The sequence below is a fragment of the Microcaecilia unicolor genome, chromosome 3 (genome assembly GCF_901765095.1).
Source record: "Microcaecilia unicolor chromosome 3, aMicUni1.1, whole genome shotgun sequence".
Lineage (NCBI taxonomy): Eukaryota > Metazoa > Chordata > Amphibia > Gymnophiona > Siphonopidae > Microcaecilia > Microcaecilia unicolor.
In genome coordinates this window covers 377,354,856-377,368,700 of record NC_044033.1, presented here as the reverse complement: position 1 = coordinate 377,368,700, position 13,845 = coordinate 377,354,856, and the positions used below count along the sequence as shown (strand labels likewise).

Below are 13,845 nucleotides of genomic sequence, written 5' to 3'. Positions count from 1 at the left end.
GAAATATTTCTGAGGAAAACTTTAGAAGTCATACCCGGAACTCTGGGATAAAAAAATAATCTCGATATTAATCATCTATAATAATATTCATTTTATTATTCAAAATTTCTGGTCTATTATCATAACCACTTCTTGCTCATGTAGAATCATTTGTTATATCAATTTTTTATTCTCAAAGGGTTCAGTTGAATTGTCCATGTAACTCTCTAATAAAATTATATCTGAAAGAAAATTATTTACTGCCACCGTTAGGTCCCGAAGCGCCTTCCAGATGGTATTCAATGTAACCTCCACGGGAGCCAAAAACTCCAAGTTGATTTCTCATAGGTGTTTAGGAGTGGTTCCGCCGATTCGGGTTCTGCTGTAAACGTCTCCGTTTCAGCATACACCTCTAACTCACTCCTCCACTCCTTTGGACATGGTGGTTGACTAATTCGGGCGCGATGGAGTTGTTTTTCCAGGTCCAAGAGCGTCGACGCTCCTTCGCCGGCGCTAATCAAAGGACTCGCCAACCCTTTCATCTGTGGGCAGTTTATCGCGCAGCGGTCCCGCACTTACTGCTCAGGGGATAAAATGCTGGCCATCGGCGGCTGACCGCCGGATGTCCCCTTCCTCTCAGTTAAGGTAACTGCAATTGCAGAGAGGAAATTTACGTAAAGAAGATGAAACTTCAGAGGGCAGCTGGGCCGTTGGGCATACGAACTTCAGGTCACCATCTTACCACTCTCCCAATTGGGACACTCTTTGTCTGGTTTCTCCTCAGAGGCCTGTCTGATATGAGTAACCCTTCAGCATAGCCCTCTAAGTCATTGAAACACACAAGCCCCTCCACCTCTACAAGGTGGTGTCCCTTCGGAGGGGTTTCCTTGGTAATTTTCTTTCCTTTAATCACAGCAGATGAATCTATGATCCCTCCCTGTCTGTTTTTTGTGTTTTTTGTTCAGGTCTTTCATGCAGTTATTGTATCTCATTTGGAGGAGTTGAAGACAAGTTCTCAGAATTTATACATGCTGTTCTATTGCAGGAGGTTGAGATCGTCCCTCCTTTGTTTGGTTATTGCTCCGGTTCTGGGGCTTTTGTTCACTGTGAGGAAAGTTTATGTTATTTTACCTTTCTTATTCACTCTGCTTTGGAAGTTTCATATACTGAAGGCAGAAGGGGCTTGCCGTCCAAGGTCACTGTGTCTTTTCAGTGTTCTCTATCTCCACCTGCTGGTAGGCGGATACAACCCATCAGTTAATGGATTCATCTGCTGTGTTTAAAGGAAAGAAAATTACCAAGGTAAGAACCTAATTTTCCCTTCTTCTGCTGGTCACACCTCTCTCTATACAGCCTAGCAACCTTCTAGCTACGGCCACCACCTTCTCACACTGTTTTGTTGCCTTCAGATCCTCAGATACTATCACCCCAAGATCCCTCTCCCCGTCCGTACAGATCAGACTCTCACCGCCTAACACATATGTCTCCCTTGGATTTCTACTCCTTATGTGCATCACTTTGCATTTCTTCGCATTGAATTTTAATTGCCAAACCTTAGACCATTCTTCTAGCTTCTGCAGATCCTTTTTCATGTTTTCCACTCCCTCCCAGGTGTCCACTCTATTACAAATGTTAGTATCATCCGCAAAAAGGCAAACTTTACCTTCTAACCCTTCGGCAATGTCACTCACAAATATATTGAACAGAATCAGCCCCAGCACCAATCCCTGAGGCACTCCACTACTCACCTTTCCCTCATCCGAGCAAATTCCATAAACCACCACCCTCTGATGTCTGCCCGTCAACCAGTTCCTAATCCAGTTCACCACGTCGTGTCGTATCTTCAGCCTGACAAGTTTATTCAAGAAAGTCCTGTGGGGTACCGTGTCGAAAGCTTTGCTGAAATCTTAGTAGATTACGTCTACAGCACATCCCTGATTCAGTTCTCCAGTCACCCAGTCAGAGAATTCAATGAGATTTATTTGGCACGATTTCCCTTTGGTAAAACCATGTTGTCTTGGATCTTGCAACTTATTGGCTTCCAGGAAATTCACTATCATTTCCTTCAGCATCGCTTCCATTACTTTTCCAATAACTGAAGTGAGGCTTACCGGCCTGTAGTTTCCAGCTTCTTCCCTATCACCACTTTTGTGAAGAGGGACTACGTCCGCCGTTCTCCAATCCCACGGAACCTCTCCCATCTCCAAGGATTTATTAAGCAAACCTTTAAGAGGACCCGCCAGAACCTCTCTGAGCTCCCTCAATATCCTGGGGTGGATCCCGTCCGGTCCCACGGCTTTGTCCACCTTTAGATTTTCAAGTTGTTCATACACACTCTCTTCAGTGAACGGCACTCTATCCACTCCATTCTTATTCGTGCCTTTGCCAGTCAATCACGGTCCTTCTCCAGGATTTTCTTCTGTGAAAACAGAACAAAAGTATCTATTTAGCAAATTTTCTTTTTCTTCATCATTATCTACATAGCGGTTCACAGCATCTTTCAGTCTCACAATTCCCTTTTTAGTCTTCCTCCTTTTATTAATATACCTGAAGACATTTTTGTCACCCCTCCTTACCTTTTTAGCCATTTGTTCTTCCGCTTGCGCTTTCGCCAGACGTATCTCTCTCTTGGCTTCTTTTAGTTTCATCCAGTATTCCTCTCCGTGTTCCTCTTTTTGAGTTTTTCTGTATTTCAGGAACGCCAACTCTTTAGCCTTTATTTTATAGTCAGCCACTTGCTTGGAGAACCATATCGGTTTCCTTTTTTTCTTGCTTTTATTTACTCTCCTTACATAAAGGTTTGTGGGCCTATTTATAGCTTCTTTCAGCCTGGACCACTGTCCTTCCACTTCTCGTTCGCCCTCCCAGCCCATCAGCTCCTTCCTCAGGTATTCCTCCATTTTACTAAAGTCAGCATGCTTGAAATCCAGGACTTCCTCAGCAACCCTCCAGACCGGTCAAGACGCTTGGGTTATGCATGCCTACCAGCAGAGGGACACTGAGAACACTAACTTCAAACTGTGTACATATAACCTGTGCCTAGCCATCTAGCTCCAGTATTTTCTCAGTCTCAGCAGAGGGTAGACATGCAGCCTGTGCAGCTTGTCCGGTCTGGTAGGATTTAGATTCCTTGTTGTGAGATTAATTTTCAGTTTTCCTTGGGAGCAGTGTTTAATCCCTGTGCCTGGAATTCTGTGGTGTTCAAGGGGCTGGTAGGTCCGGTGGGGCCTGCCATTGTCCGTTCTGGGGTGTCACACCCGGGTGGCCGGGTCCCTCCCCCTGACTGGCTCTTCCTTTTTGGGCAGCTTTGTGCCTCGGCTGCAGTGTTAATCCTGCAGCCTTGAGTGCCGAATAGTTTATGGCAGCAGGGCTCAAATAATGTAAAAAAAAAAAAAAAAGGAAGAGCACACCACGTGAAGAGAGCTGCAGGAGCTGCACTCCGGTGGTTCCGGAGTTGTTCAGCCGTTCTGGGAGAGCTGAGTTTGTATTCAAGCGCCGGTGAGTGCTTTTTTTTTGTTTTCGCCGGTTTTGTTGTTGTAATCAGCTGTTCTTTTGAGCGAACATGTCGGGGAAGTTGCTTCGTTGCCGGCTGTGTGCGCGTCGGGGTGTAGACGCGGTTGGCGGTTCCTGACGGTTTTGTGGGGAGCCTAAGGCCCAGTCCCTCGCGCCGCCGGTGTTGGCGGCGGAGGTGCTCTTGGCGGAATCGAAGGAGGTTGGTGCGGCTCAGGTTGGCACTTTGGCGTTGGTTCCGATTTTGGCAGGAACCGCCGCCATCTTGGATTCGAGTCCTTTGAGCGCTGAGCCGGTCATGGGGCCTCAGGGACTCCCGATTTCGAGTCACTCTGGGGGGAAGGCCTCGGGCAGCATGGGGTTCCCTCCGGAGTTTGTTTGGAGTTTGTTTCAGGCTTGGAAGGCGGGACCGTCGTGTGCGGAGCCCCTTGGTCTCGGGGGGGGGGGGGGGGGGGTGGCTTGCTACCGCTAAAAGACCACGTGTGGAGTGGTCTGAAGATACAGAGATTTTTTCTCCTCCGGATTCTGAGGGCGATTTTAGCCCACTGGAGGAGGAGGAGAGGGGTCTGTTGCAGGTCAGGATGAGGACCTGATTTTGTCAGGTGAAGACCCTTCGGTGGTTCGGATTTTTCACAGGGATGAATTAGCTGAACTCATTGAGCAGGTGTCTGCCACTTTAAAATTTGATCCTGCAGCAGTTCCCCTAGGGCAGTGATGGCGAACCTTTCAGAGACTGAGTGCCCAAACAGCAACCCAAAATCGAATTATTTATCGCAAAGTGCTGGTACTCATTATGGGCGGGGTCACCACATATGACTCCACCCCTATGATAGATACACCCCTTACACCAGCCATGGCACATATAAACAGACATCATTGAAAATATTATACTAGTATAGGAGAAAAAAATAACATGATTTTCTTCCATTATAAATCATTTCTGTAAGCTGTTACAGCTCCAGTATACCCAGTGCAAAATAAGACAGCAGATGTAAATTTTCAAATTCAACATATTCCAAACACTAAAAATAAAATGATTTTTTCTACCTTTGTTGTCTGGTGATTTTGTTTTTCTATCCATATTGGTTCTAGTCGCTGATTCTGCTGCTCTCTATCTGTTCTCTTAACTCCGTTTCCAGGGCTTCCTTTCCATTTATTTCTTTACTTCCCTCCTTTCTTCTTCATTTCTTGCCCTCCATCCATGTCCAGCAACCCTCCTCTCCCCTCCAGCCACAAATGTCCAGCCACCCTCCTCTCCCCCCTGCCTTCCCTCAGCACCCGGCAGCACCCAGCACCAGGCCTCCCTCCCACCCAGCACCCAACATCAGGCCTCCCTTCCACCCAGCACCTAGCACCAGGCTTCCCTTCCACCCAGCACCCAACATCAGGCCTCCCTTCCACCCAGCACCTAGCACCAGGCTTCCCTTCCACCCAGCACCCGACATCAGGCCTCCCTTCCACCTAGCACCAGGCTTCCCTTCCACCCAGCATCCACCATCAGGCCTCCCTCCCACCCAGCACCCACCATCAGGCTTCCCTCCCACCCAGCACCCAACACCAGGCCTCCCTCCCTCCCAGCACCCACCATTAGGCCTCCCTCCCTCCCTCCCTCCCAGCACCCACCATTAGGCCTCCCTCCCTCTCAGCACCCACCATCAGGCTTCCCTCCCACCCAGCACCCAACACCAGGCCTCCCTCCCACCCAGCACCCACCATCAGGCTTCCCTCCCACCCAGCTCCCAACATCAGGCCCCCCTCCTACCCAGCAGCACCCAGCACCAGGCCTGCCTCCCTCCCTCCCAGCACCAGGCCTGCCTCTCGCCCTCCCTCCAGCCAAACAAGCAACCATCAACCCGCCCGCCCGCCCGTCTTCCCTCCCTCCCAGCACCAGGAACCCCCCCTTCTCCTCTTAAATTTTAAAAGCGTACCTCCTCGGAGTTCATTCAGGCGGTGTGCGTCGGCAGCGGCAGCGAAGTGCGTGTTCTTCGCTCGGCGCGCCTTCCAGAGCTTGAGATACAGAAAGGAAGGCGCGCCGAGCGAAGAACACGCGCTTTGCTGCCGCTGCCGACGCACGCCGCATGAATGAACTCCGAGGAGGTACGCTTTTAAAATTTAAGAGAAGGGGGGGTTCCTGGTGCTGGGAGGGAGGACGGGCGGGTTGATGGTTGCTTGTTTGGTTGGAGGGAGGGCGGGAGGCAGGCCTGGTGCTGGGAGGGAGGGAGAGTGGGCGGACCAGCGATGGCGCGCGTGCCAAGGGAGAGGGCTCTGCGTGCCCTCTCTGGCACGCGTGCCATAGGTTCGCCATCACTGCCCTAGGGGATAGGAAGCAGGTGGATCCGTTGGTTAAGGGGTTCAGGCGGGTCTCTCGTTCGTTTCCTATGAATGCAGACTTGAGAGACATGATCACACAGGAGTGGCATTCGCCGGAGGCTCAGTGTAAAGTGGCTCGGGCTATGACCAAGCTCTATCCTCTTCCTCAGGAGGATAGAGATTCTCTCAAGCCCCCGACTGTGGATACCGTGGTGACAGCAGTGACTAAGGCTACAGCTATTCCAGTGGATTGGGGGGGGGGGGGGGGGCTGCGTTGCGGGACCCCCTAGGATAGGAAATTGGAGACCTTCCTAAAGCGGAGTTTTGATCTGTCTGCTTTGGCGTTGCAAGCGTCTGTTTGTGGAGGTCTGGTGGCTGGGACGTGTTTTCGCTGGGCTGAGAGGCTCCTAGATAGCCCGCAGGCTGATAGGGCTTCTTTTGTTCAAGATTTGGCTAAGTTGAAGATGGGGTCGTCTTTCTTGGCAGATGCGCTGTACGATTTGTTGAGGGCGTCTGCAAAGAACATGACCTTTGCGGTGGCGGCTTGGCGGGCCCTGTGGTTGCGGGGCTGGGTTGCCGATGCTGCGTCCAAGGCAAAACTTTGTTCCTTACCTTTTAAAGGCTCTTTGCTTTTCGGGGAGGAATTGGATAAGTTGGTGAAGGGTCTTGGTGATGCTAAGGCTCCTCGGCTCCCAGAGCTTCGTCCTAAGGCTTCTAAGGGGGCTGCGGGGTGCGGCCGGTTTCAGGAGGCTCAGCGGTATCGGCCCGGTAGGTCTTCTGGGGGGACTAGGGGTCGGTTTTTCCAGAGAACCCAGTCCTTTCGAGGTGGCCGTCGCAGGGGTCGAGGTTCCTCTTCGGGAGCGACCGGCACGTCCCGTGTGTCTCAATGATGGTTTGGGGACCCAGCCTCTGGTTCGCATGGGGGCTCGCTTACGCTTGTTTTACCAGAGGTGGGACCAAATCACGTCAGACCAGTGGGTGCTACAGATAGTGAGAGACGGGTACGCGCTGGAGTTCGACGGTCCCCTATCTGATTTCTTCCTCGTATTTCCCTGTCATTCAAGATGCAAGGCAAGAGCAGTGCGTGCTACTCGGTCTCGTTTGATCGCTTTAGGGGCGGTAGTGCCTGTCCCTTTCCGATGGAAAGAGGAACAGGTTGTTATTCCATTTATTTCGTGGTTCCCAAGAAAGAAGAGGGTTCCTTTCGGCCCATTTTAGACCTCAAGAAGGTCAATGCAGCTCTAAAGGTTCCTTCCTTTCGGATGGAGACGTTACGCTCAGTCATTGTAGCGGTTCAAGAAGGAGAGTTTCTGACTTCTTTAGACCTGACAGAGGCTTACTTGCACAAACCCATTCTAGAGGCGCATCAGTGTTTTCTTCGCTTTGTGGTGTTAGGGAGACATTTTCAGTTTTGTGCGCTTCTGTTCGGTCTGGCAACAGCTCCTCGCACTTTTTCCAAGGTGATGGTGGTTGTGGCGGCAGCGCTACGCCTACAGGGCATTTTGGTTCATCCTTATCTGGACGACTGGTTGATTCGAGCCAAATCAAGGTCGGAGAGCGAGGAGGCCACCTGTGGTGACCTTCTTGCAATCGCTGGGTTGGGTTGTCAATCTGGCTAAGTCACCTGGTGCCGTCGCAGTCCCTAGAATATCTGGGAGTCCTTTTCGACACGAAGAAAGGCCGGGTGTTTTTGACAGCCCCTCGCATCTCCAAGTTGCAGGAACAGATCTGTCAGCTCCGACCGCAGAAGGCGCCTTCGGCTCGGGCGTATCTTCAGGTGTTGGGTCTGATGACAGCAGCAATAGAGGTGGTTCCTTGGGCCAGGGCCCATATGAGAGAGTTACAGAGAGCTTTGTTGACTCGTTGGTCTCCTCAGTCCCAGTGTCTGGAGGAGAGACTCCCTCTGTCGGAGGTTACCCGTTGCAGCCTTCGCTGGTGGCTTCACTCTCCGAATCTAGCGAAGGGCATGCCGCTGGACACCCCAAATTGGGTGGTGCTGACCACAGATGCGAGTCTTTCAGGCTGGGGGGTGCATTGTCTGGGTCAGGTAGCCCAAGGCCGTTGGACGTTGGAGGAAGCATGTTGGTCCATCAATCGCCTGGAGACTCGAGCAATTCGGTTGGCTCTTCGGTTCTTTCAGAGCCTTCTAGAAGGCAAGGCAGTCAGGGTTCTTTCCGACAATGCCACGGCCGTCGCATATGTAAATCGACAGGGGGGAACGAAGAGCCAAGCGTTAGCTGCAGAGGCGGCTGAGTTAATGTTGTGGGCAGAAGCTCATCTTCAGGCTCTCTTGGCGGGTCACGTGGCAGGGGGTGGACGTGAGCACGGATTTTCTGAGCAGACACACGTTAGATCCTGGAGAGTGGTCTCTTCATCCCTCAGTGTTCAATCGGCTGGTGTTGGAGTGGGGTCGGCCGGTGCTGGATCTCATGGCATTGGCCGACAACGCTCAGGTCTCTCAATTCTTCAGTCGTCGAAGAGATCCTCAAGACGAGGGCATCGACGCGTTGGTTCTCCCGTGGCCGACTCAGCAGTTGCTGTACGTGTTTCCGCCGTGGCCGCTGGTGGGCCGAGTGGTGCAGCGGATTAGGCGCCATGCAGGTCTAGTGATTCTGATAGTGCCCAATTGGCCTTGGCATCCGTGGTATGGAGATCTGATCCGGTTGTTAGTGCAGGCTCCGATTCCGTTGGGACCCGGTGTGAGATTGGTTCAGGGGCCGATCGAGATGGCCGATCCCTCTCCATTCTCGCTTACGGCTTGGCTCTTGAGAGGCTCAGATTAAGGAAGAAAGGTTTTTCTGCCAGGGTGATTGATACGATGTTGCGGTCTCGTAAGAGGTCTACTTCTTTGGCTTATGTGCGGGTGTGGCGCATTTTTTAGAACTGGTGTCAAGAGCGGGATTATGTTCCTCTGCGTGTTTCGATTGTAGAAGTTTTGAAGTTCCTGCAGGACGGTCTAGAAGGGGGGCCCTCGCTCTTTTCCTTGAAGGTGCAGGTTTCAGCTTTGTCTGGTTTCAGAGGAAATATTCAAGGAATTTCCTTGGCGGCTTCGCCGGACGTGGGGCGGTTCTTGAAGGCAGTCAAGTTGCTTCGGCTGCCTCGTCGTCCGATGGTTCCGCCTTGGGATTTGAATTTGGTCTTGGAGGCTCTAGTAGGATCACCGTTTGAACTGTTGGCATCCATCACGTGTAAAGATCTTACTTTGAAGACGGTGTTTCTGGTGGCCATTGCTTCGGCGCGTAGAATTTTAGAGCTTCAGGCTTTGTCTTGTAGGGAGCCTTTTCTGTCTTTTGCTAAGGAGAAAGTGACTTTACGGACGGTTCCTTCCTTTGTTCCTAAGGTGGTATCCTCCTTCCATGTAAATCAGGTGATTTCGTTGCCAGTGTTGGGGGATAGGTCTGGTGATCTTTCTCAACGTCGTTTGGCTAAATTGGATGTGCGACGCATTTTGCGGTCATATTTGAGCAGAACTCAGGAATTTCGAGCATCGGATAGGTTGTTCGTTTTGTTTGGAGGTCCCAAGAAGGGTGAAGCGGCCTCCAAGGCGACTCTGGCTAGATGGTTGAAGGAGACTATTGCCTCGGCGTATTTGTTGAAGCGTCGGGCAGTCCCCTCGGTACTTAAGGCACACTCTACTCGGGGGGTAGCCGCTTCCTGGGCAGAAAGTAGTTTTATTCCTCCGCAAGTCATTTGTAAGGCGGCAGCGTGGTCGACCATTCATTCCTATGTGAAGCATTATAGAATTGATGTTCAGGCGAAAGAGGATGCTCGGTTTGGAGCGGCTGTGTTGTCTTCTGCTTTTCGTGGGTCCCACCCTTAATTTGTCTACTGCTTTGGTACTTCCCAAGCATCTTGACTGGTCTGGAGGGTTGCTGAGGAAGGTGAAATTAGGCCTTACCTGCTAATTTTCTTTCCTCTAGACCCTCGAGACCGGTCAAGAGCCTGCCCTGTCTCTTATCAGAAGTATTTTGAGCCGTGTTCTGCTATGACTGTTCATTTCATGTTCAGTATGGTCGGAGAGATTTCTTTGACTCTAATATTCTACAGAGTGGGACGCCTGGGCGTTTCATCTGTTTAGGCACACGGTTGGTGTTTAACTGTTGGTTTTCCAGGTACAGGGGTTGTTCTAGTTTCAGAGTTACTGTTCCAGGGGTTTGTTTTGTTTGTTCTCTGCTTTGCTAAGCGTATACTGGAGATAGATGGCTAGGCACAGGTTATATGTACAGTTTGAAGTTAGTGTTCTCAGTCTTCCCCTGCTGGTAGGCATGCATAACTGAAGCGTCTTGACCGGTCTGGAGGGTCTAGAGGAAAGAAAATTAGCAGGTAAAGCCTAATTTCACCTTTGAGTTTTGAGTGGCCGCCCTCCACTTCAGCTGTCATATCAAACCAAACCGTTTGATGATCACTGCTGCCCATAGGAGGGCACCAGGTTTTGGCATGGACCTCCATGCATGCTCCAGCCCCAATGTCGAGCAGTTCAGTCATCTGGCATCGTGTCTTCATTTCGGCACAGTAGATTGCTCCCTGTTGCAATTGGGGAACGGGCAGTTATTTACTGTCCTTTGTAGTTCCAAAGAAGGGAGATTTCTCCCACCTGGGTTGGACTTTCAGGAGTCCATAGAGTGTGGATAGTTCACATTTCACAATGGGTACATTACAGTCTGTAAGTGTTTCCATCCAGCAGGAGCCCTGGATCTCCAGGAAGTGTACTTTCATATTCCCATTTGACCCCCTCCACAGTAGATTTTGGTGGTTTGCTGTCCTTGGAGAAGTTGATCCATTTCTGACCATGCTGTTCAGCCTTTCCCAATAACTACAGACATTTTTTCAAGATCCTGGTAGTTGTGGCAACCTTTCTTTGCAAGTATGGATGGCTGGTTCATCTGTACCTAGTCAATCGGCTGAGGTACAATTCTTCCTACCAAGAGAGTCTGCAGATTTCATCCATGATAGATACTCTTCTTCAATCCTTGGGATTGGTATTCCATTTTCCAGGAGTCAGTTGTTTCTCCAACACAAATATTGGAGTATCTGGGCGTGACATTCGAGTCTTAGGGACGGCATTTCTTCCTGTTGCTCCGCAAGACGAGATTTGCATTTATGTCAGGATCTACTTTCCCTTCCATGTCCTGGGGTCTGGGAATCTGTTTACACATATTGGCCTCTGTCTTGGGCGTTCTTCCATGGGCCAGATTCCACTCATACCTCTTTGGTGGTTCCTTCTCAGCTGTTCGTCTCTCTCTTTCTCTATCTCTCTCGGGCCCTCCAAGCCACACTCAACCTCAACTAGTGGTTTCATTGCAGCCTTCCTCTGTCAATTCAGAAGTGCTGTCTTTCTCTGCAGGTGGCTATCTGCAGCTTGTGCGCCTCTAGTGCATTCCTTTACTGAGTGCAACAGCTTTTGAATTTTTTCCAGGAGTCCGATGGTCAGTCTCCTACGAACTTGCCAGATATGAAGAAGGGGTGGCATGTTTAGCAAATTCCTCCTGTGGCTTGATTTGGGCATCGGCCAAACGGTTGTCCTTGGTGGGCACAGCCCGTCTTTTGCTATAGTAGCGCAATTAGGGAGCGGATGAAGCTTCATATAGTGGCTGGTTAAGCTCCCTTTTGAGAGCAAGCTGTTTGGTGAGGGCTTAGCAAAGTTGTCAAAGATCTGGGTGACTTGCGCCTCAATGTCTTCCCGAGGACGTCTAACTGTTCTTTATAGTAGGGTCAGGATCACCCTTGTTTACATTTTCCAGGTGCTCTCGTCTGGGGTGGACTCATTTTATTCAGAGGTCCAGGTGTCAGTCCAAGCAGAGTTTCGGACCTCCAGGCTTTGTACTGTCGAGATCCTCCAGATTTCTCCTGGGGAGGGGTGGTGCGGTGCATATAATCCAGCCTTTTCTTCCTGAGGTGGTTTCTGCCTTTCATCTAAATAAACCTTTATTTCTTCCCACTTTCTTGACATTCACTGGTACTCCAGCACTATTTGGAAGTAATCATTGAGTTTTTGTTGGTCAGATCATTTGTTTGTGCTTTGCTTCCAAAGCCATGATTGCTCGCTGGGTCAAGGAGGCTATTGTGTCCATGTATTTACTAGCAGGTAAACCACTTCTGGGCGCAATCTACCCAAGTTGTTGTGACTTCCTGGGCGGAAACATGTCTGTTCTCCCTGGAGGAAATATGTAGGGCAGCGACATGATCGTCCTTGCATACCTTTTCCAGATACTACTGTTTGGATGTCTCCACTCGGTCGGATGCATCTTTTGGAATGCTGATGCTATTAGTGGAGGCTTAAGGTTCCCACCCTACTTAAGAACTGCTTTGTTACATCCCACAAGTCTCTGGATTCATCTGCTGCTGACGCTAAGGAATGAAAAACTGTCTTACCTAATAATTTTCTTTCCTTTAGTCGCAGCAGATGAATCCAGAGGCCCATCCTGTTTTTTCCGATGGGTCCTGTCGGTTAGCTTTCTCTGTTGGTCTGTGTTGCTGTAGTTTACATTTTAAATGGACTGTCATCGGTTTGTGTTTGCAGTGTTTATTACTTTTCCCTGTGGGGAAAGAGAAATGTTATAATTCTGTTTCCTTCTGTTTTGTTATGAGAAATACTGACTGACCATGGAGCATTCTGTCCTATAAGACAGTTCAGTTTGGCGCTCTCTATCTCCACCTACTGGTAGATGGTCACAACCCACATGGGTCTCTGGATTCATCTGCTGCTACTAAAGGAAAAAAAGTGATCAGGTAAGGCATAATTTTTCATTGTCATTTTCTTACTCTCCTTATCCTCTTCCCAGATGGTGGACAACAACTTTGTTCTGTCCTTCACTCATCGTTTGCTGGACTGTCGCGGAGCCACCACCTATTTTGCTTTCTGCTACCCCTTTTCATATGAGGATTGCCAGGCGATGCTGAAAGGATTGGATGATCGATTTACAGACTGTAAACACTTGTCTCCTAGCAGGTAACATGATTGGTTCCATTTGCTTAATTAACCATGTGTATTTTATAGTTAGTCATTGGTGGCATAACATTCCCTCATAAAGACCTTCGTAAAGTCATATGGCGGTCACCTGATGAGTGATACACAAACCAGATAGATCACCTAGCAATCAGAGAAAGGTGGATCAGATCACTGCATGATGTCAGATCCCTACAGAGGAGCTGATATACACAATGACTGCCGTCTAGTGGTTGCAAAAATCCAGATTAAGCTCAAGAGTGCAAAAATCAAAGGACGTTATGAAATAAAACATTAATAAGCTGATGGACAAGCAGAAGGCTGAGGAGTTCCAAACACTCATGTCAAACTGATTCAAAGCTTTAACAGACAAATATTCATACAGAGAACTAGATGTTGAAAATATGTTGAATTGTTCAAAGAGGCTCTGCATAACATCTGCCTGAATGCATTGGGTCAGGCAAGAAAGGAAAAAAAAAAAAGAAGAGTGGATGATTGAAGATAGCAAAACGAAATGTCATTAATTGCATCACAAAAGATCCTGAAAAGGAACAAGTTTATATTCCTTAGCATCTGTCTAGACTGGTTCAGACACATGGGTTATGCATTCCTACCAGCAAATGGAGATTAACTAAAACTGACATCAGAGAACCCTATAACTACCCTGTGCAGCAGTATTTCTCAGTCTCTAGCACATGGTAGACATGGGGGCTCATTTTCAAAGCGCTTAGACTTACAAAGTTCCATAGGTTGCTATGGAACTTTGTAAGTCTAAATGCTTTGAAAATATGCCTCATGGTAAACCTCTACAGTCTGGGTTAGTCTAAAGGCCTCGGGGAAAGCTTAGGGGGGGGGGGGGGTCCCTAGGGTGTTCTCCTTTAAGGCTCAGATTTTAGAAAAATATCTTTAACAACATTTGGGCTTACTTCGTTTTTGGGGGTGAACCTTCTCCCTTCTTGTGTAGTGCCTCGATGCCATAAGTACATAAGCATTGCCACACTGGGACAGACCAAAGGTCCATCAAGCCCAGTATCCTGTTTCCAACAGTGGCCAATCCAGGTCACAAATACCTGGCAAGATTCCTGAAAAGCTCAATACAT

General features: G+C 49.3%; 1 protein-coding gene across 1 annotated transcript in view; it reads left to right on the top strand.

The window, feature by feature from the left end:
• AGBL5 (ATP/GTP binding protein like 5) overlaps positions 1-13,845 on the top strand; it is a 557,199-nt gene that overhangs the window by 52,160 nt on the left and 491,194 nt on the right. Inside the window, 1 exon segment of the mRNA XM_030198622.1 lies at positions 12,582-12,748. Within this exon segment, the coding sequence (XP_030054482.1) occupies positions 12,582-12,748 (167 nt within the window).